The sequence below is a fragment of the Eretmochelys imbricata genome, chromosome 5, assembly GCF_965152235.1.
Source record: "Eretmochelys imbricata isolate rEreImb1 chromosome 5, rEreImb1.hap1, whole genome shotgun sequence".
In the NCBI taxonomy this organism is placed as follows: Eukaryota; Metazoa; Chordata; order Testudines; family Cheloniidae; genus Eretmochelys; species Eretmochelys imbricata.
Window position 1 is genome coordinate 47,153,015 of NC_135576.1, and position 27,918 is coordinate 47,180,932.

At 39.5% G+C, this 27,918-nt stretch overlaps 1 protein-coding gene across 1 annotated transcript in view; it reads right to left on the reverse strand.

Annotated features, from left to right (window-relative positions):
* Positions 1-27,918, reverse strand: part of SV2C (synaptic vesicle glycoprotein 2C) — a 168,423-nt gene that overhangs the window by 12,701 nt on the left and 127,804 nt on the right. Inside the window, exons 4-11 of the mRNA XM_077816311.1 lie at positions 20,590-20,723; positions 20,350-20,439; positions 12,415-12,525; positions 10,770-10,858; positions 8,986-9,150; positions 5,284-5,417; positions 2,702-2,905; positions 1,733-1,892 (exon numbers count right to left, since the gene is read on the reverse strand). Of these exons, the coding sequence (XP_077672437.1) occupies positions 1,733-1,892; positions 2,702-2,905; positions 5,284-5,417; positions 8,986-9,150; positions 10,770-10,858; positions 12,415-12,525; positions 20,350-20,439; positions 20,590-20,723 (1,087 nt within the window). The remainder of the gene's footprint in view (positions 1-1,732; positions 1,893-2,701; positions 2,906-5,283; positions 5,418-8,985; positions 9,151-10,769; positions 10,859-12,414; positions 12,526-20,349; positions 20,440-20,589; positions 20,724-27,918) is intronic.

Below are 27,918 nucleotides of genomic sequence, written 5' to 3' on the forward strand. Positions count from 1 at the left end.
GCTACAGGTGGTGCTGGGAGCTGAGGTCTTGTGAAAATCTTGCCCTTAGTATATATTGCGAATGGCCAGTCAAAGATCAGCAGATTCTACCAACCAGCCTTTTTATGTAATATAAAAATATTTGCTCTCTGGTTGAGCCCTTGTACAAGAAATTTCAGCTGGAAATCATCTTTTGTGGTGGAACTGTGGGCAAGTGTTATTGTGTGTCAATTGTTTTAAAGGGACAAATAGGAAAACTCTTTGTTGTAGAAGTGGTATTAGCAGAAACTGCTAAAGAGCAACGATTAAGTATAGATGTAATGCAGACTCATTAGGATATATGCTGACATGTAAAAAAGTAGATGGAGCAGTTACCAGTAGTAACTTTTTATTATTATTAAAAATTATTATATTTTTTCTTCCACTAAAATTAATGAGTTTTACCACAGTAATTTTCCTCTACCTGGCTTTAATAAAATATTTACTTCTATTACATTCAGGAATGCCAGAAAAATAGCTATCTGTAAAGAAGGTTTATAATGCTTGGTTGATGGGATGATTATTACCGGAAGAGCTCTTCCTGAGGTGTAATAAAAACACTGTGGCATAAAAATAGAATGCTTGGATTCATAAGTCATCTGGTACGGTTATCCTGAGATAGCTACAACAATGGAGATGAACTGCCAGTGTAAAAAAAGAAAATATCTTTGAAGCTTTTCTGCAAAAGAGGAACTTGAGGTGAATGTTGTACCTATACTTGGATCTGTAATTTCTCCTTTCCCGAGGAAAGGTCTATGCCTATATTCACCCCAAAAGCTTGGAATAGTGTGTAAGGCATTAGGCAATAAGCAGCCTCTGGGTATTTTTATGTCCTGTATTAGAAATATCTAGTGCCTTAATGACACAATGTACAATAACGTGAGAAAAGATGCCCCCCAGGCTTCACTGACAGGAATCTGAGCAATTTCAACAGAAGCATTTTTTCAAGAATAAAAGGAAGAAAATAAACTGTCTCAGTTTTCAGATCTACTCGTTTTACTCTTGATGAACTACAACATCTTATACATCCTTGTCCTTCTAATCCCTTCATTGACATTACACCAATGATCTAGAGCTTCAATCTCAGTGTTAGATGAGAAACTTTCTTGCAGAAATTGGAAGTGGCCTGGTGGCCCTTCAAGAGGCTGGAAAGGTCAGAAACAGTGTTCTAGAAGCTTCTTTGTAGCTGGTTAATGAAGAGATCATGTAGATGCCTGCTGACCCTTCATACAAATCCTCACAGGACTGATTAATAGTTCATACTTGGGCCAAACCCATTAGCCTTCCCAAAAGATGCTATCAAATCCCAGTGCCAGTGATTATATTATAGTCTCCACATCATTTCTAAGTCAATAAACAATTATACTTCGGTTCAAATTCTGCCCTTTAGTTATGCTATTGTAAATCCAAAATCAGTCCACTGAAGTCAGCAGAATCACTACAGATTAGCACAGTCTAAATGAGAGCAGAATTTGAACCTACATGTTTCATATCAACTATACTTCTTATGGTATTAATTCAAAAGAGCAGGTATCTGATGCAAAGTATGTCTCAAACCATTATCAAACATTATCAACCACTCAGAAACCAGATTCTTTTTAGCTCTGTTTGCAAGAGAAATGAGGAGTGGAAAACTAGCACATTAACACAGTATAAGACTGAATATGTTTTGCAATGGAGCCAGCAAAATGAACACAGTTATATTTCAATGTACCTTCTGTCTGTAGGATACAGTTCCACAGTAATGACATCAAGGGAGTTCCATGCTGAAATGGTGAGACCATTGTACAAACACAGCATGCCTATCATCATGGATTCACTGGTACCAAACCATAAGAAAAAACAGCTAATTCCAGAGAGTACCATAGAACCACCTATATTCAAGGCAGACAAAAAAATAGTCATTGTTTTTACAGAATAATAATATTTATAATCTTGTTTGTTTTGCATAACAATGGCCTTTCCATATTGGAGGAGTTTAAATCACTAAACTGCACATTTGAATTTAAAACTAAATTCTAAAACAGAACCAATTTCTCTGGCAACTATCTTCTTGCAATTACAAGGAATGCATTTACATACCATATTAAACTAACAAGAATGACTTAGTAGGACTCAGTCTTTATATAGGATGTTGTTCATAGAAAATCAACATAATAAATTACTTGGTTATTTAAGTAAAATGAACATAGATTTGTCATTATGAAGAGTCGACATCTAATTTTCAACCTCCACTAAGGTCCCAAAATAGAAACCTGCCTATGGGCTCCTCTAAATTACACTAGCTAGATGGTTCCCTACACTCGCTAAATGGTCTGCTCCACCATCTGAGGATTACTTGTGCACAGCTCCCTCTCCCTTTAATGGAGCAAGCCAATACTGAGCACTTTTAAAAATCCCACCGCAAGTGCTTAAAATATTATATTTATTTTATTTTATGGTAATACTGAGTGATGAACAAATATATGGCAATTGAGAATTGGCTGGGCTCCTTAGCTGTTAATTTCCAAACTTTCTAACATTTGGGTGTTTTTGAATAGGTGTTTAGGATTATACACTACTGAAAAAGTCCCTGGAAGGGATTTCTTCTTGCCTTTGTGAACAGCAAACCCTAAAAGAGAAAACTTTGTCTTATCTAGACTGCTTTAGGTTTTTTTTTTTTAGGATTTTGGCAAAGCCCTACCTAACATCGTTAAACGTCCAATTCGGTCCATCAGAAGAGCAGATACAATATTCCCTGGTAACACAGCCAAAGTTCCCAGGAAATTAACAAAGTAAATCCAATAGGCACTGTAGTCATCATCAAAGGTAATCTGACATCCTGTCTTGTTATGCTTAAATATGCAGTTTATAAATTCGGTGTCAATGAATTTATATTGCTCAAGATCTGTGGAAACAAAGGAAGTGTCAGCTAAAACAATATCAGCTAACTCATAACCCTGCAAGAAGCATATGATTCAAAACATCCCAAGATTAGACACGCTGATTGATAAATAGGAGCTTACATGCTGCTTTGCTTAGTATAATATGGCCAGTTACTGCTGTAAATTGTTGGTATTTTCCCCCCTTATATATAAACACTATCCAGATGAATTCAGAGCTCATGAAAATAAGGGACTATGGCCTTGATCCAGCAAAGCACATAAACTGGTGCTTAAAGTTCCATACGTGCTTTGCTCAGCTGGAGGCTGATAGTACAGCCTACCACCCTGCATACTGAAGATTTACAAACTTCCACTACTTAGCATTGTCAATGTTCCTCAGTCTTGTTCAGTTACAGACCTGGGTCTCACTTGAACAGAGACTGTCAATCACGTCACCTTTTGGTGGGTTTGTGGTGAGGACGAATGTCCACTGGAAACTCAGATGAGACTCATTTTCATTTGGGATCAGGATGTATTAGCCTTCAATTGCAGTTCTAATCTAAAAAACTGACTGCAAAAATGCTCTGGAATAACTGAGAGGCAATTAGCTCACCTCTTAACAAAAAGATGTTTTTTCTAAGGGCTTGTCTACACAAGGCAGCAATGCCCTCCAAAGGGGTGTAAATTTGAAGGTGCTCTAATACCCCGTGTAAACCCTGCTGATGTGCTGATGGACTAGGAACCTTTTAGAACATGTCAGCAGGGTCTACACTGGGCAGTTACTGCACTTTCCAATTGACACCCCTCAGGTGCGCATTGCCGCCCCATGTAGAGAATCCCTAAGTGCCAGCTCTTCAAACACAGCCTGAGGTGTGGGTTTTATTTGTTTCCTTTTTAGTGAGACGCAAATGAGGCCAGAGCATCAGTGACTGCTCCAGTTTCCACCTTGTTGTCATATATGGCCATTTATTTCAAGGGCACTCAATATTAGCCCTTGACTGTGTTAGGATTTGAACATAGCTCTCCAGAGGTATAAAGCTAGTGTGCTCGCTCACTGGGTTTTCCATGTGTTACGTTTCGAACCAGGAAGTGAACAAGCTATTAAAATGCAGAGGGTTTTCCCCCAGTGTCCTCCAAACTCCCTCTGGAAGATCAGACCCTGCATTTCCCCCTCTGTTTCTCTTACTCCTGTCAGCCTCAAGGCCCTGAGTCACATAGACTTTCCCTTCAGGCAAAGAGGGCTGGCCATTTTTACCTCGGAAGTCTACCAACACAGCTTGCAAGATGGCCATGTGGGAGAGCAATAAGCGTTGCTACATCCCGCAAATGTTAAGCCAAGTGAACCAGATTCTCATCTCATTTCAACTGAACAAAATGTAGCTACTCTGGATTTACAACTGTGTAAATAAGATCAGGCCCTGGCCCATCGTCTCTGCAATATTCCCACCTCTTATTGGCCTATGTAGTGGAGGGAGAAGAAAGAGAGTAAGAATGGGTATGAGTTGTGAACTCAGATACCCTCCCCCCAAACATGGTAGCATATTGCATATCCCTACTAGATAGCTATGCCAGCTCTGGCACTGATCTTTGTAAAGCTCCCATTCAGCCACGTCAGATATAAGCCTAACTAGAGCAATCACTGTACAGGTAAACAACCTTTCTCCTATGCGTTCTGAAATTCCACAGAGATCATTAACAAATGTAAAAGACTTAAAATTCACTCCCTGAATTAATAGTGAGCATACGATCTTTTAAAAAGCGTCTGCTCCTTTACATTTTTTTTTTATTATTATTGAGCATGTTTATTACAGTAGTGCCTAAGGACCAACCAAGCGTGAGGTCCAATTGTGCTAGGCACTGGACAATCACAGTAGTAAATAGTCCCTTCCCGGAAGAGCTTGCAGTCTAAATAGACAAGACAGACACAGGGTGGGAGAAGGGGTTTAAACACACCAGCACAGTGTGTGCTAATGCAACAGCAAATGCCATGTTATTTCCACTTTTTTTTTTGTATACACAGGTTTAGTTAGGAAAGAATCAGCTAAATGGAAAGAAAAGGGATGGGGAAAGGATACATTGAAGGGCAGGGAAGTGAGGGGGACAGGGCAGGAGAGAAGAGGGTAACCGACAGCTGTGGAGTGAAACTGAGGTGAAGAGACTATGTGACAAGGGAAGGAAGAGGGCTGCAGCAAACAGCCAATCAGCACAGGGCAGAGAAAAATCTAGTCAAAACTGTGGAAAGCTTTCTGAATGTCCAAAGGTTCCTGCCTCACCCTAGTGCTGGAGTCTGTGTCTTGTATTTACATCTGTTGCTTTTACAGCTATTGCACTCCTGACAAGCAGGCTTTGTGAAATAAGACCACGGTAGTTGGATAGCGAAATGATTTTCCTTTCAGCATACCTGTGCTGGAGAAGTTGGTGTCCACAAAAGTACAGTTCCTGAAGTATGTGCTCACAGAAGTAATGTCCTCAAATAAGCAATTCTTAAAAAGGGAATCTTCAAAGGTTACTGATTTAAACTTCATCATAATAAACCTGCCCAATACAAATAATTTCCATCAGTCTGCCTTCATGCATCATGATTAAAGATTCAGCTGTACAGTCTTACATGGATGCCATTCTCAGAAGTCCCATACTCACAAACATAATACTTCCTGCAGAGTCAGAATGGCTGATTGACTGGTGCTGTGCAACCATTGTTGAATACATTGATTTCACAAAATGACATGCCCACACAGCTGCCGGGCATACCTTTTTCATAGTTAATACAAGGATAAAATATTTGTTATCACCAATCTCTAATCAAAATGTAAAGAACCTCAGGACTCTGATGTAATATACTTATAAAAGCAATATTAAATAGCATTTCACAAGTGCTACTGTATTCTTCGCTAAGGCTCCAGAAATCTGGCTTCTTGGAATAAATGATCAGTGTAGATGCTAACAGATTTTAAAGAACCTTTATTTCTACAGCCAGACAAAACCCTCTCCATCAGGTCAGGCTCAAACACATTTTGGCCCAGATTTTAAAAAAATGTTTATACAAAAATGCTGGAAGACAGTCACAAATATTGCACGTGCAGATAACCTGTTAGATGTCTAAATGGAAAATATGTTTATGCTGCTACTGTGACTGAATGTGCAATTGTAATTATTGTGCATAGAAATTATGCACATGCATTTTTGTGCACACTATTCTAAAATTACCCCTTTCTAGTTCCTAGCTCTTCTTACTTTCTGGCCCTTTCTTCTTACTGACTCTCAGATAACTAATACCATAGCCTTTTGACCTGTTGTTTAATTAATTTTAAAAAGTGAAGGAAACCTATTAGATAACCATACATATAATAAAAACATTAGACTCAATATTCTTAGGCAAAGACTACACAACAAACTTTTTGCCAACATAGCTATGTTGGTCAGGGGTAGGGTGACCAGACATCCTGATAAAATCGGGACTGTCCCGATTTTTAGTTCTTTGTCCCACGTCCTGACCGATGTATGGTCGGGACGTCTTTTGTCCCAATATTGCGGCTGTGGCCGCTCCGGCGTTTTTTTTTTTTTTTTTGCTTCAGCATCTTGGCTCTGGCCCCCCTGCTCTTTTTTTTTTTTTTTGCTTTGGTAACTCGGGCCACTTTTTTTTTTTTTTTTCTTTTTTGCTTCTCCCATGTGTCCTGATATTTTGTCCGATTCATCTGGTCACCCTAATCAGGAGTGTGATGAGATGTGATCTGTGACCAACATAGCTGGATCGGCAAAAGCCCTTTGTGTAGAATCATTTGTACCAACAAAACTGCACTTTTGCCAGCATACGCTGCATCCACCCTAGGATCACTTTGCCAGTATAGTTATACCAGCAAAACCTTCTAAATCTTAGTCTAGCTAAAATTTCTACTACACAAACTTATCGTATCTTATACTTAACAACTTATTTAAGTTTTAGGTCAAAGAGCAATTTTCTTCTTCGGGTAGGAGTTCGGGGGTGGAAGAACGTCAAACAAGTTTATTGTGAGGTAGATAAAAATGGTGGGAATTAAGCTTTCTCAGATAAAATTGCTAGAATCACATTTTTTGTGGAAAAAGGGGACCCAAAATTCTATTTTGATTTTCATAGGTTACTGGCTAATGACTTTGCTACTAGTATTGGACAGGAAAATGATGCCTCCAGTCTATTAATTAACAACTGTACCTTTTCTCATCTGTGACAGACTCTGATTAAAATCTCATGTCAACCCATTATCCTTTTTCACAACAACAACATGCTTAGTCTTCCTGTTCAAAAAATTGTCTCGATTGTTTAAAAAGGAACAAAGAGCAACAGGACCAACCAATCGAAACAGAAGAGACAGACTGTGTCCCCTGCATACTGCAAGATGTGTCTTTTGCATTTTGGACAGGAAACATATTTTGAAACAAAATGAAAAAGAAAACCCAGCTGCTTTAAAACTGGTGTAGATTGTTGAGATTGTTTGAATTCATATCCATCCAGATTTAGAAAGTTAGAACGCCGAATATTGTTGGAAACGTGTTCTGATTAGGAGAGATTATGAAAAAAGGAGCAGAGGGGGCAAAGAGAAAAAAATCCACTGACCCCCTCCCACCTCCACCCCCCCCAAAAATAGTGAATCTTTTTTTGGGGGAACAAACCCAAAACTTTACACTGCTGGGGAAAAATGGCTCAAGCAGTTCACCAATCCCAAATATCAAAGTTGGCATACTTTACAGATTCAGGACAGATTTGGGAGCCTTGGTATTTTTACAAGCATTTTTATTTGGATGTGATCTGCAGTACCTGGGCTGACAGAGTGCACAGCAACCAAAATTTACTGAATGATAATAAATGGCTCCACTTTTTAAGATAGCATCCATCTCCTGAAATGGAACTAAATTTGGAAGGCAGAAGCTAATTTAAAATGAAATAGGCTAGTCAATTTTCCATTGCTCTGCATTGAGCAAAACTTTAATTGCTTCCAAATTCAAATTCTTATTAAAAAAAGAATCCTTCTTATATTACCAAAAACTTTAATAATAAACTTTAACTTTAATAATAATAATAAACTTTAACTTTAATTTAACTTTAATAATAAACTTAAATGTAATTTTATTAATTTTATTTTATAAATTTTATTATATAAATAACAACTAATAATAAATAATAAAGTAATTTTATTATATAAATAACAACTATTTAGTACCACAAGGCTTAGAACCTTAATATAGTTTATATTATATACATATGTATTGTAGACAGAGACCAGACACTTAAAACAATTCTGTGACCATAGAGTGGTTAAACACAATTGGGTTGCTTTGATGTCTTTATATAAGTAAGTCATTTAAAATTGTGCTCTGTAAAATTCTAGCTAGTGCCTTCAGACTTCTGGACTCAATTTAAAAATAAAAGGACATTGCTCATCTGGGTTTTTACTTTTTACAATGGTTCAGACTTTCTGCTGAATGCCTCTGGTATTTATCTTTTCAACTATTTTTTCCCCTTTTTAAAGATGTCATCCTGTAAGGTGCTCAGTGTTTCTGAAGCTCAGCATTTTGTCAGAAGAGATCCTAAGTGAGTACCAAGAAAGGAAAAAAAAGTAGAAAGAAATAAAAGAAAACAACCCTTTCTCCCACCATTAGAGATACATCTCCTGCATCTCCACATGCCACACACATTGGGTCTGAAAATCTGAGTCCCCTGGTGAAAGTAAGCACCAATAATGTGAATCCTCTAGTCTGGTTTATAAAGATAACCAAGGCCTCAATCCAGCAAAAGGGATCCACCTACATGAACCCATAACCCATGTACAGTCCCCATATACTTCCACTAGAGTGCAGGATCAAGCACCAAGGAGATAAGAATAGAATGACTCTTCCAAAAATTCAATGTAAACAAACCCAACCCAATCAACCTATTAACGGTCAACATCGAAAAAGATTAGAGTATTAAGAGTTTGTCTACGCAGTGCAGCAAAGTATTCTAAAAGGGGGCAGTGAGAGTCAGAATGCTTTACAAATCTACCATTTTACCGTCTAGACAAGCCCTTAGGCAGAAACATAAAATGTTAGTGAAATTAATGATATTTTCTTAACCAAAATCTTTTTAGACCTGTCATTGATGTATGATCCATTGATGTGAATCTGATTTTCCAATGTGAAGTTGAAGCTGAAATCTGTAATTCTCTCTCCATTAAAACGCTTCACTTTGGATGCATATTCGTCCGATTGCAGATGTTTAATGACATCAGGGAACCAGACAGACAACCCATAGTAGCTGTGAAAAGCAGAAGCGTTCAGTCACAAAGCTCACCTTAACTTCAGAAGAATGTACAGACTAGAGAGACAACCTACAGCATCCAACTACTTAAAGCAGATAACTAGATCTGCAGAAACACTTCTACTTCTACCTGAATTTTAGATTTTTAAGCTTCAAGCATAAGAATGCTTTTAGGATGAAATGCATTTTGCTTGCATAATGTCAGAATAGTGGGATCCCTCACACTCTTCATCTGTGTGAGAGGGGAGGAATAAATCCATCCTCCAATCAGGATCAGAGCTCAGGGGTGCAGCATAGACCTCCTACAGCTGCTGGTTTAACCTGATGTGCTTTCAAGGTTGTTAGGGCCACTGGAACTGTGTGGTCACAGATCCCTCCATTGATTCACACTGTAATAGTTCCCTATCCCAGACCATGCAGGGCCAGCAGAAACACCACCAGTGGGATGCAGAGAGAGTGGAGGCCCCCGGCTCAGATTTTCTGCCAGCCGCTCATGCTGTGCGGTCCCAACACAGCGTTTAAGTGGCTGGGAGAATCTTGCCCAAGCTCTCTTCACTACAGTGAATGTCACTGTGAAGTTTAAACTCTTAGTTAGGGATTGGGCCCCAGCAAATTTACACTGCATAATGATTACAATGGTCTGAGCTTTTGGTGACTTATCCTTAGACCTGAGAGGGACATGATTGCTATGGAAATTCCCAAATCAAAGTAAGCTGATGGGTGTATCACTTACTCTAGCATTAAGGTCTCAAAAATGTTATCTGGACTCAGAGGACAACTGGCTGGAAGCTGGAGTGGATTAGAGTGGAGTGCAGGTTGGGGCACTTTGTATGGTGGGAAGTTGCAAAAGAGATAAGGAGATGCTGTTATGGAAGGGATCCTGAAGTAGAGGTGGCATAGAGCGCTTTATGAAGGTGGAGGAAAGCTGAGGAACTAAAAATTAGTTTCACTCTCCTTCAGTTCCTCAGTATACTTCAATGAGGATAAATTTAGCACAGCAATCATTAATTATGATTAAAAAATACAAGAAAAGTTCATTTTCTGACAGCTCAATTTAAATCTATATAGAACGACAGTCATTAGGTTAATAAGGAAGCAAATAAGTGAATTACTGTAGCATCTGTTCACCAATGAAACATGTGCATGGAACAATAAGCCACAATAATAATATTATTAAGGATTTATATAATACTTTACATCTTCCAAGAGCTGTACAAACTCTGACCCTTAATCCCTTTTTTTCTCATGGGAAATCTCTTTTTATTCAAGAAGATAGTGCACTGGGCCTATATATTCAGAAGTGACAAGTGATTTGGAGTTCCTTAATTTTTGGTCACACAACTCAACACCTTGAAGAGTCCTGACTTTCAAAGGGTACCAATCCTCTGAAAGTCAGAGCCCTTTAAGGTGACAGCTGGGAAACCAAAAATGGAGTAACCCCCAAAATATGATGTTTTATTTAAAAGGTGATTGGGTAAGTATTGTCAGTAAGAAAAGAAAATCACAATGACAAAGCAGATTTGCATTCCGTATGACCAGCAGCATTAAAATTAATATGTATTTCAAGATTTACAGGCTAAACATGGAAAATTCATCAAGAATCCAAGTCATCGTACCCAAAAGACAGCGTGAACCATACAGCTGTAAGTTTGATTGTATTGTCCTTGACTGGATAGCTGAAACATCTCATAAATGTTAACCAAATCTGTAAAATATGAGAAAATACGTTTAAAAATAAAGTGTTTTAGACAATTAAGTTATAGAGACCGGGATTCTGTTCTCTGCTTCATCAGTAAAGCAGCAAGCAAGGGGAATCACATTACAGCTCTTTGATTCTCAGGCCAGACCTGCATGCTGGTGTAGGTAAAAGCAGGTTTGGGTATTGCCAAACTCCATTTATCATGCACCTTTGATTGCCTCCCCTGCACTGGATCCACTGGGGTTACTTCTAACATTCTTAATCCTTATGTAGCGTCAAACAATCTCTGTTTAAAAACAAAATAGTCAGAAATATTTCCATCTTTCCCACCAAAATTATACTGTTCCGAGTGGATGACAGGCAATATTCCACCCTGAAATATTGGCAATTTTAAGGTCTGATATGTCATGACCCATCACATCTAGAAATTGGTGCTTTACACAAATGGAAAGGAGCTGAGACTGCCCTCATCTCAGAAGGTTTACAGCAGAGCTGGTTGGAAAATGGGGTTTTCCACTACATCTCCCACAATTGTCTCCTTTCCCGGAGAGGCAAGGCAGTGCACCATAGGAGTCTCCTGGAAATGGTACATCATGGGAGATGTTATCCGATCAGGGCGCCTCACCCATAGAGAATGGGGACATGAGGCAACTTAACTACAACTCCTATGAGGCATTGCAGCAGCATATCTAAATTGAAATATTTCAGATTTTGGGCTGCTTGGTTTTTTGTTTTTTACTTAAAACACACACATAGAAAGCAGATACTTTTTGCAAATAATTTAGTCAAAAACCCAATTTTTCATGGAAAAACAGTTTTGATCAAATTTTTTTGACCAGCTGTAGCATACATATTTTCAAGATATCGTTGAGCCATTATTACATGTGGGAAAGCTATTTTAGATAATTTTTAGTGGCTTCTAAATTAGCTAGTGATATTGTCTCTCTCTTTTCAAGGTCTGTACTGTAGGATTCAAAGTAAATGATGTATCTTGGCTTTACTGGTAGGATATGGAAAACAGGCCCAGTAAACTTTTATGAAATGTTATAGAACAGTTCTAAGTTTTCCTGTAAAACATTGGGCATATGTTGAATACATGACTGTATACTGTCTTATATTTTATTGGTATTCATTTTGGATGACCTGCATAACTTATTCATGGCTTCACTAACTGTAAATAAAGTGGCCATCCCAAACCTCATACTGATTGAACCTTTTCATCACCATATGTTCCCCCTTGCCCCATATCACACTTGTTTTTCCAGTATATATTAAACAGTGCTTGAGACATAGTCCCATATTTTTGTTAGGAATGGCTCAAAAGGGTCTTGACTGCCCTTTTCCTGATGAAGAATGGACCCATCATCTCTATGATGCTCAATTCTCTCCCACTGGCCTGTGAAACTGGAATCTTGTGATTGTTCCTGAAGCCAGGTGTCATATTCAGTGTACAGCACATCAGCTGTCCACATCAGGTCATCCAATCAGTCCTATTTCAGGGCACTAATGACGGCTCTCGTGTTACCATATACACAAACTACAACTTGGATTTTATTACTTACCCCATATAGCTCTGTGCGGATTCTAACAAAACACCTTCTGTACCAGGTTCCTGTGTCACTCTGAATTTCTATGAGCTCATCTATCTGTTTGGGAGTTTTGATTCTGTTAACCTGTGAATGGAAACAGAGCAGCATTTTCTCGAACTGTTAAAATGCAATTAAAGGGGACTTGAAAGTTTAAATAAGCTCCATAAGCTAAAGATGGGCAGACAGTTAGGGGCAGATTTTCAAAAAGATAGAAGTATAAAGTCTTAACTGGAAATTTACAACTACAAATATCCTATTTGCAAACGCTACACAATTTACATGGACAAATTAGGTGTGCTATTGCACACAATTTTGCTCTTGGACCTGTATTTCTGCATATTCAAACACTAGTTTCTGTGAAAACAAAATAGTTCAACTTTGCAGCTGCTTTAACAGAGTGTTGCCAAAAATTTGGGCCTTAATGTGGTATTGTGGGTAAGAGCATAATAAGCAGATATACCCAATTTTCTTACAGTCTGAATAAAGTATGAGACAATTTGCCATGTATGCCATGCTGTCCTATTTGAAATATATCTAAGGTACATATTTTTGGGGAAAACAATGGGGAGGAATATGTGAGTAATCAACAAACAAAATGCAGCATAACACTTTTGTGCTGAAAAGGGCATGTCTTGGTCCCACCAGGGATAAAACGTTAATGAAACCCTTCTTCACTATTATAGCATTAAAGAGGTGAGTGTGGTCCAGGGTTATGTGTTCAGTTATTGCTGGGTTACTTTCACTGTGACAAACATCATTAAAAGTATTTTAAATAATTTATTAGAGATACCAAAAAAGAAGGAAAATAGTAAAAGCTTTTGAAATATAAAGTATTAGGTACAGCTTTGATTTTAACAATATCCCTTACTCCTTTTCCCTTTAGCTGTGGGGAGTTTTTATAGGGATTCCCCCCTTCCTTCCCCTGCTGTTTGACAATCTTTAGATGGTATTAAAAATGTTTATTAAATGTCCTTTTTAGAAAAAAGAGAAAGTTAGCTGAAATGGGCTGAAGCTGTTGTTGAAGTCCAGTCCTGTTTTCTTTAGGACAAAACCAGACAAACGCACAAAAGAGAAGCAAAACAAGAGCAAAGATAGAAAATGCAGCTTCTGTGTCTGGTGCTGACTCTCACTTGCAGCCTTGCCACTGGAGAAACAGATACAGTACATGGCCTTATAGGCTACTCTGAGACCTGGCAAACTTGCACCAGTGTTGGGCTGTTTAAACTGTGATTTTAACTGCCTGTCTGGAGACAGGCTCACAGCAATGTGGCAAAAGGTGGAGTTGTATTGGCCAGCTCAGCCAGACTTTTTTTAGACAGAAGACAAACAGAAAGAGAAGAAATAAGGTATGGAAGAAAAATGCTGGGGGGGGGGAAGGAGGATAATAGCAGGAACTCAAGGATCACACTCCACATATTATTTGGGATTTAGCTGAAAGCAGTGGAGGTGGCAACGTCATCTGTTTCCTTCTCATTTGCCCAATTTGGTCAGGATGCTTTTCAGGATCAGGACAACAAAGGCCCAATGGTGTCATGGTAGATAATGTCTCTGGAACTAGAGAGGGTTGTGGCCATGATGGTACAACTTGCTCCTTTCAGACCCCCTCCCTCCTTCCCCCAGATATACAGGCTCCAAGCACCCTTTTGCTGGGCTCAGGATAAATTCCTAACACGGGTCCCCATCTCATCCCACACAGACATTAAGGAAAGAAAAAATTATATTTGTTCTGAAATGGGATAGCTACGCCTCATCACTTTAAGACTCTTCTTTTCCAGTGCAAAAGCACAAAGGACCTCACTAAAGTCAATGTTTTCCTATGAGTTCACACTCAGTAAGCAAAACAGCAAGATGACATAAGTGTTCCTATACCATTGTAGATCATTGCAGTTTTTGATGATATCTAGGTGCAAACGTGCTAACCAATACTGACTAAATGTTATTTAGTCAAACTCAAACATCCACAATTTAGCCTGAATTTTTTTTCTTGGTGATGGGCTTGTGGCTTTCTGGCTGGGCTCTTTGGACCAGACTCGGCCCTGGTAAAATGTACCCATTTCCCCCCCCTTTACTTGGGGCCTGGAGATATAAAATGTCCTGAAAGAGGCAGCAGCCTCATCGCATTAACAAATCAAAGCACACTTCAGGGTTTTTTTCTTTCAGCTCATTGCCATGCCAACTCGTGACTTTACCAGGAGCTTTGAAGCGTCTAATGTCACAGGTCTTTTAATCTAATCTAAACAATCCAATTTGGAACCATCTATTTGTCTCCAACTTTTCCTGACCTTCATAAAGAATTTTATGGAACAGGCCAATTTTTTTTTAAAACCTTGGACAACTTAGTGTACAGGCCTCTGCACCACCACACTTGCATAAAATAGCTGTAACTGATAGACACAAACAGGCAGACGGCTGGATAGACTGGCTGTTGATGAGAAATGAATGTGCAGGGCTTGCAGTAAAGAAAGTGTGTTCCCCCCCTTAAAATAGAAGAATGGAAGATAACCTGCCCAACCATAGCTCATCATAGGTTTCAAAGTAGTAGCTCATTGTTTTATTCAGTATGCCTTTCCCTGCACTGTTGAAATGTTTCCTGTTTAGAGCTTGTAACAGGATGGCAATCATCTCTTGCCTGTGCCCTCTTGGCCAAGTGCATATGCCTGCACGCTCTCTAATTGAGCTAAGTCTTCAGCGACTCACCCCTCCAGTCAAGTCACATACAGTCTGAACATGAAACACAAACCCCTTCTGGGGTAAACAGTTGTAATGGGGGCCTATCCCAGTACCCCTCGGTTGGCCTCTCTCTTCCTGTAGCCCTCCCAGGTTCAGGACCTTAAGTAATCTCAGTCTTTAAACAGTCCTGGCCCTGGAATCGAGCCATACCTCAAGGGATCCCTCCCTGGAAGCAATGTCTTTTTCTCCTCTGGGCCTCTCTGGGCCAGCATGGTTACTAAACAGTTCAGGTCCCCTTCTGGGGGGCTGTATTCCCAGTTCAACATTCAAGCCACTTCCCCAGCAGCAAATGGGAGGAAGCCAGGCCTGCCCAGTACTCCAGGTCCCAGTCCTAAAAATAGCAACCACCTACCATGTTCCTTTAACTAAACCGTGTTGCTGCTATGATTTCCTGGGCCACTTCCCCAGCACCTTTGCCCTCACTGTAGGGCTGAAGTCTTTGACCCTCTCTGCTCCCCTGATCCCTTCTAGCAGCTGCTCGGTCCACAGTCCGTTAACGCCCTCAGCCAGCCAGGAACACCAATCTTACTCCTTCAGCTCCAGGCAACGACTGCCCTCACCTCTGCCCTGCAGGTCCTTTCATATGGGCTTGCTGTGTCCAGACTGGCTGCTCCCTGCAGCCTCTCTCTGATTGGCTGTGTCCCATGCAGCCTCTCTAGGCCACTTGGAGGACTCACCTCCACTGCTTCTTTCTGGGATGAGGTTTGGTAGGATCATGAGGCCTCCAAGAAGGGGGCCTCAAGGCCCGGTACACCCTGTCAAGGAGCTGTTTCTAGCAACTAATCTGCACTGGATACAGCCCAAAAATCTTAACCCTTTTAAATCAGATTCTGGTAGCAAAATAGAAATGTTCCTAATATAGATAACTATGATTTTGGTTCGAGCTGGAGAACTTGTTTTTGCAGAATTAGCTCCACACCCAATAGAACTATAAGGTGCTCCTTAACAATGACAACAAAATTCATTTTGATAATATCCTGAAAGAAATAACAGAATTCCTTTCTTTTCGTCTAAAATTATAAAAATGCTCAGCTGAATAAATAAAAAGATTTGAAGAAACAAGAATACTAAGTTATCTAAAAATCCATTTTCTGTCTTTTATTTGTAAAAATTTGTAACTATAAACAGAGAGATGCAAGACTGGACTATTCTAAGTGATAGATTTTCTGTTGGGTCGGTGTAGAAAAAATATTTTGAAGCAAGTCTAGTTTCCGCAGTATGAAATATGGGAAAGACAAAAAACAAGAATAGCTGCATATCTAAGTGAAAAGGCAACTTCTGTATTCCACAGATGACTAGAAGTGCATAGTACCTCAAATTTTACAAACTAATGGAACATTGTAAAGGAAAATTCACCCAGAAAAAATGCTCAATTAACATAAATGCAGTATGAATTGACTGAGGGGGAAGAATTTTGTCTGTAGTGGATTGGAAGATTTTTTACATGGATATTGATCTGAGGCAACTTAATGTATGCTTTTTTAAAAGCCCCAGTTCTGGAAGGTAAACACATACTTAAATTTTAAGCATGTTAGTAGTCCTGTGGACTTCAATGAGAATTACTCATATACTTGAAGTTAGGCATGTGACTAATTACATTGTGAATCATAGCCTAAGAACGTAACTGCCTAGAGGTATAAATATTTGCAGTGTTGTTGTAGCCGTGTTTGTCCCAGGATATGACAGAGAAAAGGGGGTGAAGTAATATCCTTTATTGGACAAACTGCTGCTGGGGGAAGAGTCAAGCTTTCAAACTTCACAGAGCTCTCAACAAGTTAGCACGAGTATAAATAGCAATGTAGCCAGGGTAGCATGAGTAGCGGCAGCTGAGGCCTGGCTTAGCCATATTGAATACGCACCCGCCTGAAACTGGTGCGTACTTACTCAGCACTGCTAAGCCAAGCCTCTGCTGCCGCTATTCATGCTACCATGGCTACACTGCTATTTATCAGAGGGGTGGCCGTGTTAGTCTGGATCTTTAAAAGCGGCAAAGAGTCCTGTGGCACCTTATAGACTAACAGACGTATTGGAGCATAAGCTTTCGTGGGTGAATACCCACTTCGTCTGATGCATGTAGTGGAAGTTTCCAGAGGCAGGTATAAATATGCAAGCAAGAATCAGGCTAAGGATAACGAGGTTAGTTCAATCAGGGAGGATGAGGCCCTCTTCTAGCAGTTGAGGTGTGAACACCAAGGGAGGAGAAACTGCTTTTGTAACTGGCTAGCCATTCACAGTCTTTGTTTAATCCTGTGCTAATGGTGTCAAATTTGCAAATGAACTGAAGCTCAGCAGTTTCTCTTTGAAGTTGGTCCTGAAGTTTTTTTACTGCAGGATGGCTACCTTTAAATCTGCTATTGTGTGTCCAGAGAGATTGAAGTGTTCTCCTACAGGTTTTTGTATATTGCCATTCCTTATATCTGATTTGTGTCCATTTATCCTTTTACGTAGGGACTGTCCAGTTTGGCCAATGTACATAGTAGAGGGGCATTGCTGGCACATGATGGCGTATATTACATTGGTGGACGTGCAGGTGAATGAACCGGTGATGGTGTGGCTGATCTGGTTAGGTCCTGTGATGGTGTCGCTGGTGTAGATACTGCTATTTATACTTCTGCTAGCTAGCATGAGTATGTGTACACAAGTAGAGTAATCACAACTCAGCTCTAGACAGGCCATTTGTTTGGTTTTAAACCAGACAGTCCTCTTTTTGAATGTTTGTACTCAGATAAAACCAGATGTGGTTTTGTCCAGTATTAGACAAGGGACACCATTTTGAAGAATCATGCTGTTCCGCCCCTGCTGGTGTGAGCTTGCACGCACTGTGAGTGTGAGGTTACACTGGCAGGATCACACTGGCAGGGACAGAGCAGTGTTATTCCTGGAAATACCAGCATGTCTGCTATTTTGGGAATGTGTGAGTGGCTACCCTACCCAGCTCATAGTGTAGACATAGCCTAAGTGTATTCCCACCCCAGTTCAGTTTGTCTCCTTTTCATTTTGGTTTTGATAACCATATATAAAGGTGAAGCCCTAGTCATACTGGAAACAAGTGTAAATATTACTGGCAGATAACATGTGGCTTCTGGAAAATATGACATCATATAATTAGGAAAACGTATCAAAAGAAAAACACTCAAATTAAATAAATAATTAAGAAAAAGGAAAATCACCTGAATCAAACAGAAATTAGATCTGCTGCAGGATCAGAAAACATATTAACTACCAAAGGATCTGTATCTTTTTGATATAACCAGTAACACAGAGGTCAAATAAAAAATGACAAATATATCCAGGCATACAGTCAGACTGGATGAAGCTATGAAGTTTAAGAATACCAGCTAAGTAAATACTTGGACAAGAATTCACAAAAGCCAGGTCTAATTTAAATTGAAAAGATTAAAAGACAAAAAGAAAATTACACAAAAATTCTTTGCATGTGTACCTAATATGATAAGGTGCTAAGATGGTCCAATGAGAAAACTGTGATAAGCTAACATTCTAATAGTGTTAGCATTCTATTCGGTTAATATTGTAATAGGAAAACACAAGCCTACATTAGGGACCACTTCAATGCATAACCTTGATGTATAATACAATGTACAATATAATACAATACTTTGGATTTAGGAGTCAAGTTTTCCCATCACTAACAGCAGCAGCACTGAAAAATCCCAACTCCCTGGTGTTTTGCCTCTTATCCATGCAATGGGAAAGCGGAAGTTTAATCATATTAAAAGCTGACAAACTATTTACAACATTTAAAAACAACACACTGAGTTTAGTTTTAATCATTTTTCCAGTGTTTTATTTCAATAATTAATGTAGAAGGAGGGAGTGTTCTCTAGCCGTTAGATTAATGGAACAGGAGTAACTAAGCCCATGTTCTTTCACAGCTCCACTGCTAACTCACTGTGTAGACTTAGGCAATTTGCTTTACCTACAAATGACCGTAGGTATTAGTAGGTGTAATAACAACAACATTATGCTGGAAGGTTTTAATGGCTGCCATCAAGAGGATCTTTGATCCAAAGGCAGCCACAGACCTGTTAAAGCTGATGGGTGCACTAAGCACCCTCCTTTCGACTAAACTGAAGGAGCAACTAAGCTCCTATATGAAGACACCTGGAGACAACAGATGCTACCACCCAAGGCAATTGGCTGCATGCCAAAGCCTGAATAGAGTTACATCGTGACGTTTGAGGATTTCTCCTGGGACTGTTTGCAAATGCAGGGAGTAGGGGATTGTTTTTGGCAAGCTGGATGTGTGTTAAAGCAACAAGAAAGCCAGCAGAAAGCAAGACAAACAGTCGTGAGCATGAGTTTGAGAGGGAGCAGAGAGACAGAGCGCCTTCGGACACAGAACTGGCTGGAGAGGCAGATTTGGATTTCTGAGGAAGGAAACTGACTATTGTGGTTTGTGCCATGTTCAGAGAAACAAGACTTTGCTCACATTCTTTGTAAATAAACAGGATTTCACCAAAGAAATACTTGTCTCATATAATCCATTTCTCCTCCGAATGGAAACAAATCTGCAAGGCCCTGAATATTGGTAATAACGCAGGCCAAAGAGGCAACTATAATAAATAGTCGACTTCCCGGGAGGGTATCAGAAAATTATTTTTAAATGTGTTGAGATCTTGATATAAAAGACATTCTACAAAAGTGCAGTATACTTTATTCTTTTAGCTCAGTAAAAACAAATTCATTTGAAAAGGTTTCAGTGCATAAAACGCAGCTGTTAGAGGTCCAGGGACTTTATCTTTCTTTTTTGCATTTACTATTATCCACATTAAGGCAGGCGTAGGCTTTGCAGCAGCTTTCTTAAGGAAACACTAAAACTGGAGAATATTGGTTATATCAATACAATGGAACTTATTGTTACATCACTGATCCACATGCCCTGCAATATGCTGGCTAAGGTTTCCAAAGCCAGCCAAGGGATCTGGACACCTAATACCTATTAATGTTAAAGGAAACTGGGTATTTAAATCCCTTAGGTAGATTTTAAAACTGAAGCCATTTAGTTTATATGGCAGGGCTGTAGAATAACTTCCTTACTCTGAGTCAGATGTACCACAGGTATGTAGAGTACAGTTACTGATTGCTAAACCATTCAGGACCTGGCTGACAGGAGAACGGATGCTGCTCTAAGAGGTCAGCTTGGTGATTAATACTCACTGTGAAGACTTTTTCAGGCTGACCACGAGCTCGCATGTTGGTGTCATGAATTTGCTTGAGAATCATCCAAGCTTCATCGTGTTTTCCAACCTATAAAATTTGACCAAATTATGGAAAAGATTTATGTTAATACTTTTTAAACAATTTTAGTACCCGGTGCTGTGATACTATGGGGATGAATGCTCCAGACATAAGATAAACAGGAACAGGGAATTATAAAGAATACGTTGAAAGTTTTACCTCCAGCAGAAACCTTGGACTTTCTGGCATGAAAGTGAGTGCTACTACTGAGGAGACACAAGGCAGTGCACAGACGACTACAAATACTCTCCAGCTGTGAAACTGGTAGGCAGACCCCATACTAAAACTCCATCCTATGGGAGAGAAAAATAAACATCAAAAGAAACAAGGAGCATTTCACATGTTGATGTCTGACGACTTTTGAATAGTTGGATATAAATCTACACCCAAATTTGGCCCAGCAAATATTTATTTTGAGAGGGTGGTAAGGGAATTATCCCCAGCATTTATTCTATTCTTGTTCCACAGACATTCAAGGGATCAAGTTTTACTGACACAAATGCTCACTGGATGCATTTTAAACTTTTCTCTGTAAATATTCACACTGGACCTGGTAATACCTTATGTGGGATTGGAGGCTGCTCGATACAGCAGTGGGAGAAAGTTTCCCAACCCCCTGCCAGAAACCTCATCCAGAGATAACTAAATGAACCAAACAAGGACATCACTGCAAGCTTCGCAAATAGGACCTCACATATACACATGCAATGGCTGTGTGTGAATATGACAGGAAAATTAAATCTAAATGCTACATCCACCCACTATGTTTTACAATGGTCTATTTTTTCTAGGAATGATGCCTCTGACAGGGCCTGTGTGAGCCTGAAAGGACAATGCTTAGTATTTTACAAAATTCCATCATCCTGCTTATCTGCTACATCTGGCTAACTTACTACCACTCCCTGAGAGTCAAAGCCCGAGTGGCTTCTTCAAACCTTCCTACTGATTATTGATAGGATTTACATCTATCCCATTAGGCAACAGTAATGATGCCATGGGACTTCTGGATAACAAATGTCGAATTCTCACAAACTATTAGTAATCAATCCAAACAGCGTAAAAAATTGCAAAAAATGTGACAATTATATTAATATAAAAATACATTTGAGTCAATTGCAATATGTAAACAGAGGTTAAAATCAGAGTAAATTTTTCACTGTGAATTGTTTGCTCATTTATCTGCTTTAAACTAAGCAAGCATGTTTTTATTTTTCTGGTAAAGCACTGGAATTTTGTTTTTAATTGAGTTAATTATTTTTTTGGTATAAGATCAAGAGTTTCTGAAATTGCATTACCTCTCATTTAGAAAAGTGAATATGGCCAAAGTAAATTCCTTTTTAGGTTTGGGTGAAGAGTTAAGGAATTTTTTTTTTTGGTGTGGTTTTCACCCCACTAATTTTTATAGAACTGAAAGATAGGAAAATAAGAGTTATTTTGATTTAAGATTCCAAAGTCTGATTTTTTTATTTATTTTTTCTACAAAAGGAAGATGCTAATGTCAAACCAACTCAATATGGAAACAGAGTCCCAGAATGGAATACAAGGCAATGCATAATGCATAGAGCATTTAAAGGGCATAACTCTCTTCACATCTAGTTCCAGAACACTGTACAAAGAGCCATCTAAAATCTATTATCGTAAACATCAAATGCCTTCAGCTGGAAGTACTAAGAAGAGCATTCAGTGTTTAAACTCGCATCTGGGATTCAAATCCTTAATCCTGAAGCAGTTAGGGCTAGATTTGAGGTAAAACAGGAAGGGTGAGAAGAAAAAAATGAAAATAACTGTCCCTTTCCTCCAAAGAATAGATCTTGTGACACAACCCTAACAGAAATATCACTGAGTTGAGTTATTAAGGATAAGTTTCCCGAGCTAAAGTATTTCAAAGAAGACAAAAGGAAAGAAAGGCTTCCCTTTGGCAAAAAGTTTATTAGTCAAGCCTTGATCATTTATAGAACATTCAAAACTCTGAAAATGCAAATGTACTAAAAAGATACAGGTATGTGGATACGCACCATACTGTATATTCTCTGTGTAACAGATACACATATATTCTGCTGAAGATTTCCTTTGCATCATTCTTGTACAGAATGATTACAGAAGCATGACTGAAACTGGTAATATGTCCCCTGATGCTCAGTGAAAACACTGTAATTCTCCCTTTTACATAATGAGACAAACATGTTTTATATTATTAAGCTTTTTCTTTCTTTTGTTCCACAGAGCGTGTCAGAATATGGTTTGTTATGCAAAGCGTGGTGTTTTTCATTTGCCATAATACAATGAAATACAGCTTTGTTTTGTAGAGCAGCTTTCATAAAAACTTTACCTGAAAGCACTTTACAGAGTTAAATAACAGAATCTGAATTAAATAACAAGGGAGAGAGAAAGAATACAGTTAAAGTGTAAATAATAGCAGAAGGAGAAAGAAATTGAGGTAAGAGAGAAAAAAGATGTTTTCAAATAAGAGTTAAAAGGAGATTGTATTAATAAGGCAAAGAGTTACAGTAAAGCTGCTACAGGTGACAGCTGCTGCAAAGGAGAAGGTTCTTGCACCAACAATAGTGAGATTGTGTGAAGGGACAAAGAGGGGGCCAATGAAAGATGGGCAGAGGGTGTAGAGGGCACCAAGTTCCATGAGACAGTCTTGTCAAGTTCATGGAGGGATATACATACACCAGGGGCCATATCCTCAACTGGCATAAATCAAAGTAGCTCCATTGAAGTTAATTAAGCTAGGTTGATTTATATCAGTTGAGGATCCGGCCAAGGACAATTGTGACCTGGATCCTGAAGTGGGCGTGGAACCAGGAGAATTGTTTGAGGAGTAAATGAAGGCATTGCAGTTCTAGGTATGGTACATGAGAGAAGACAGGCAGCAGTATTCTGCACAGGTTGAAAACTAGAGAGCCTCAAGAGAATGGACTAACAAGGTGAAAGAAGCTGATGGTTTGGATGAGAATTTTCAGCAGAGATGGAGTTGAGACAGTAATGTACCTTGGCAATGTTACAGAGATGCTAACAGCCGATTTATAGACAAAGGACATGTGTAAGCAACTAGAATTTAAATTCAAGAATTACATCAAATTATGGATTATAAACCAAATTATTCTATTTGTTGTTACAGCCCCAATAGGCTGCTGTGTTTGGGTCCCACTATGCCAGACCAATGCACTCTTAAGCTTCTTTTGGTCTGAGTCAGCTGCAGCACTTTCTTTTTCTTTGACCTCTGTGTCACGCTTCCTGAGCACAGGCTCTCTGGCTGTTACCCTGTTGTGTAAGAGGGACCTCGCGGTCCAGCTGCCTCGGACTCCGGAACCAGTGTTGATCCCCTGCAGACTCCTCAGTAGATTAAGAACACCCTTTTCCAGCATTCCAGCCTTATGGGCACTCTGGTTTACAGTTCACCTCTTCAGGGATGTGTCACAGTTGAAGGCATAACACGCAGGCTTTGTAAAGGTTTCTAACACAATCACTCTTTACCTTAGACAGCACAAGCAATATACAGCTCTAGACAAAATAATAAAACATCTGTATGCATTTTCCTGCTTCAGTTTCCTCATTATACTTGAACGTTCTTAGGTCAGAGTCATCTAGGTTGTCCAGGACCCCCCGTTTGCACATGGCTTCTCCTCCAAATCACTGAGTGTATGTGTCTCTCTCTTCTCTCCCCTCACCCCCCTCCAGCCAGCTTCATTCTGCTTTCTTTCCCCAAAGGACTGTGAGAGATCCTTTCTTTTAAAACCCCCAGTCCTCTATGTCAGGTGACCCCATGATAAGCCTCTTCAAATGATCAAAGTCACCCACCAGCTGAACCACTGCTTAGTCACCAGACCATCTAGACAGACTGGTTCTGGGCGGTAGCCAACTCTTTGTCCAAGGGGACTTCCCTGGGAATAGAGAGCCTTCCAGTTTTAATGACCTTGCATTGTTAGCTCTGTGCCACCAGCCCCTGGAATTTCAGTCCAAGGTTGAGGTGAAAAAACAACAGAAGGCAGAGAAGCCCCACATTCAAAATGGAGTTTGCCCTCTAACACAGATGTACATACTATATCAAACACAATTCATAGGCTGTATATAGACAGATTTCCCAAATTGTTACACCTATACAATCACACTGACAGACGCATTTGCAACGGTGTAATAAAATAGAATTTGGCCAGTGGAGGCAATGAATTGTTCAAGACAAAGAGAGAGGATGCTCCTTATACCCAATAGCAGCACTTCTGTTTTAGAGACATTGAGCTGAAAGAAGTTAAATCAAAGCCACAATTTGCTAAGTCAAAGCAGATGAGGGAAAAGATACTTTGATAGGTGGGAGAGGAACTACAACAAGAAGGAACTAGAGATGCCTGTATAATTATGGAAGTGGAGTAAGATGATGGAGTGGTCCATAGGGTGGACCACACAATAATAAAGGAGAAGGAGTCACCAGCAGTCAAAAGAATGAGCTATTAACTGCATGGAGGAATGTGGCTTCTGTGCTACAATTAATGGAACGCAACCAAGGACCTTGTTCTAGGAGAGGTAAGTGCTGAGACAGAGAAGGCTACACAGTGGTTTCTTTTTTAAAAAAAATTAAACATTAAGGTGACACTGTGCAACAACTAGTTGTAGAGGTTTGACATACATGGAAGAGAACATAACTGTAGTGGGATCTACAAACCCCATACTGAGCAGAGGCAGAAGGGGGAGGGAGCCTCTTCTGCCTATGGGAAAGCAGCCTGACCACATCCCTATGCAGCTGCCAGAACTGCCAGTCATGGAGGCAGGCACTCACAGTGGCAACCAATACAGGAACAAGGTCTGCTATAAAAGTAGAGCGCTCAGAGAAGGAAGAGAGGCAGAAAGGCTTGGGACAGTGAAGGGGTAACACCCCTGTACCTTGCTTCCTCCAGAAACATGGCCCAAAGGGACTGAAGGAGACCACTAGGCCTAATTAGAGGCCAGGGGCCAAGCAGTGTCCTGTCCAGGGGCTAACCAAAGAAAGCCAATCAGCAGGCAATAGAGACCCTCTGAAAGACCACATCAGGGACTGGTGACAATAACACAATATCTTACACAGCCACTGGCAGCACACAGGAGATACATGATGGCAGATCCAGATGATACTTGAACAGCATCACTCCAGAGACATTAGCTGATGACGTGGTACATTTCTGGATGACCAGGTTGATTTCTGGATGACCACTGCCCAGGGATGGAAGGATCAATAGTAGCAATTTGTGTCAGGAAAGATGCTACTAGGAATGGTAAACCCAGTAACACATCAAAGCACTGTCTGAAGAGGACAGACTTGTTACTGCCATCATAGCCCTGAATCATGTTTCCTTGGGAAAAATGCGTTATTCCTTTGGTACATTTTTAAATACATCAGGACTTAGTGCAACAGATCAGTAACTCGTGGCATTCACAAACAGGGCCTAGCGTAAGACTAGTTGATAGATAATATACATTCTATGGCAGGAATTACTCCTTCCCACCCCCTGCTCATTTATCTTTATTTTGTCTATATGACACCCATGTAGTCCCTGATCCTGCAATTTAGTGTATACACACATAACATCAAAACTGATTTAATAAAAACCAATAAAAATGATCCCACTGTGTGAAATTGATTTATTTATTTTAATTCCATAATGTGTTCGGCAATTAATAGTTGGTGCCTGTGACAAAGAGCTTACAAACTAAGGTCCTGATCCTGCAATTTACAATGCATGGGCTACCAAGATAGCGATAGACACTGCTGCTATAATAAACTGCTTCTTAACATATGAACAATCAAGCAGAGCTAGCAATAGCAGCCGCCTCTATTTTGACACTCTATGTACTGTAAATTGCAAGATCAGCACCTTAGACTGTAAATTCTTTGGTTCAGGCACCCATCTGTTAAGTGCCTAGTACCTTCTGGAAGCAAAATAAATAAATATACAGTGTACCATTTTGATATTATAAAGTACAGTATGTTAACAACAGGATTTTCAGGCTTGTGATCCTGTTTTTCTGGCCTTTTGACTAGGTTTTGTAATTCACAAACTGCATGAGATTACTTCACAGGATCATTTAGTGCTCTGCCTCTTTCTCCAAGAAGAAATGAGAAAGGAAACAAAGTGACCGATAACCCTTCAAAAGTTGCTTATTACATTGAGTGCCTGAGAGAGGCAGACATCTAGGCATGGACAGTTTCTTGAGCCCTTGCTGGCTTTGGAAAAGCTGAGATGCTTTAAAAAACAAGTTTTTACATAAAATTCTGCAGAAAATTGTTTTTCATAAAAAAAGGATTTATTTGTATTTCAGGCTGATTGACTGAGGAGCATGTGCCAATGCAGGTGAATCAATTATTTTGAGCAAGTAAAGATGTACTTTGATTTGATACATTAATTTTTATACAAACAAACAGGAGGCGGTTACTTATTTTCCTAACAACATAAACTGCTTCCTAATATACAGTGAAGATGAACTAGAAATAGTGGCAGTGTCTGTTGCTGTCTTTGTATCCTGTGTTATATTCTTGAGTAGCAATGGCTCCTTCATAATTAAGGTTGATGCTTGTCTCACTTTATAAGCCCAATTTTTAACGTTCCCCTCGAAAACGTCCCTGAAATGTCATGTTCCTCATTTCATCCTAGGGGAATATTCTGCTTGGAAATTTGGGAAAAAAGCAGAAAAGGGACTTTAGTGTTATTTAAAATGTACTTTTTGCTGACTTTTTAAACCCGTCCCCCCTTTTTTTTGATTCAGCGGATCTCCAAATGGCCCAGGCTACAAAATCTAAATTTTTACATTTTATTGGCCTATTCTTTTCTTTTTTGGGAGAGGGAGGATGTAAAGAAGGAGAGGTGCCAAGTGAGATAATTACAAATATATCTAGTAAAAAGAGCTTGTGATGGGGTGTGCATACACTAGGTTGATAGGTAGGGAAAGAGCGACTCATTTAAAGCAGAAATAGAAGGTCTGGTCTACATTTAAGATAGGCTGACATAGTTATGTTGGTGAGGGTTGTGAAAAATCCACACCTCCGACTGATGCAGCTATGTGCTGATCTCACCCCTGGTGTATATGCAGCTATGCCAATGGAAGAGTGCTTCTGTCGATGTAGCTACTGTTGTATGGGGACGTGGTGTTTCTACACTAGTGGGAAAACTCCCTTTGTCAGTGTAGGCTGCATTTATGTTATGGATTTATGCTGGCAGCATAACTACGTTGACGTACCTATGCCAGTATAGTCTCTACAGTGTGAACATGTCCTCAAGCAAAGGTAATGAAAGTTGGTGCTGTATATGCCCGCAAAATGTTATTACCACATAAGTCAACTGTGTAGCAAAATCCAATTTCAGTGGACGGTAACTTATTTTTTTATATATTTTTATGTAGTGAAATTACATCCATATTTACAAAAACGAATATTTGTGGCATCCTCCCTTTTCAGCCATCCAAAGCACCCTATTCTACACAATTCCACACTGCTAGAAAAATCAGTGTTCTTGA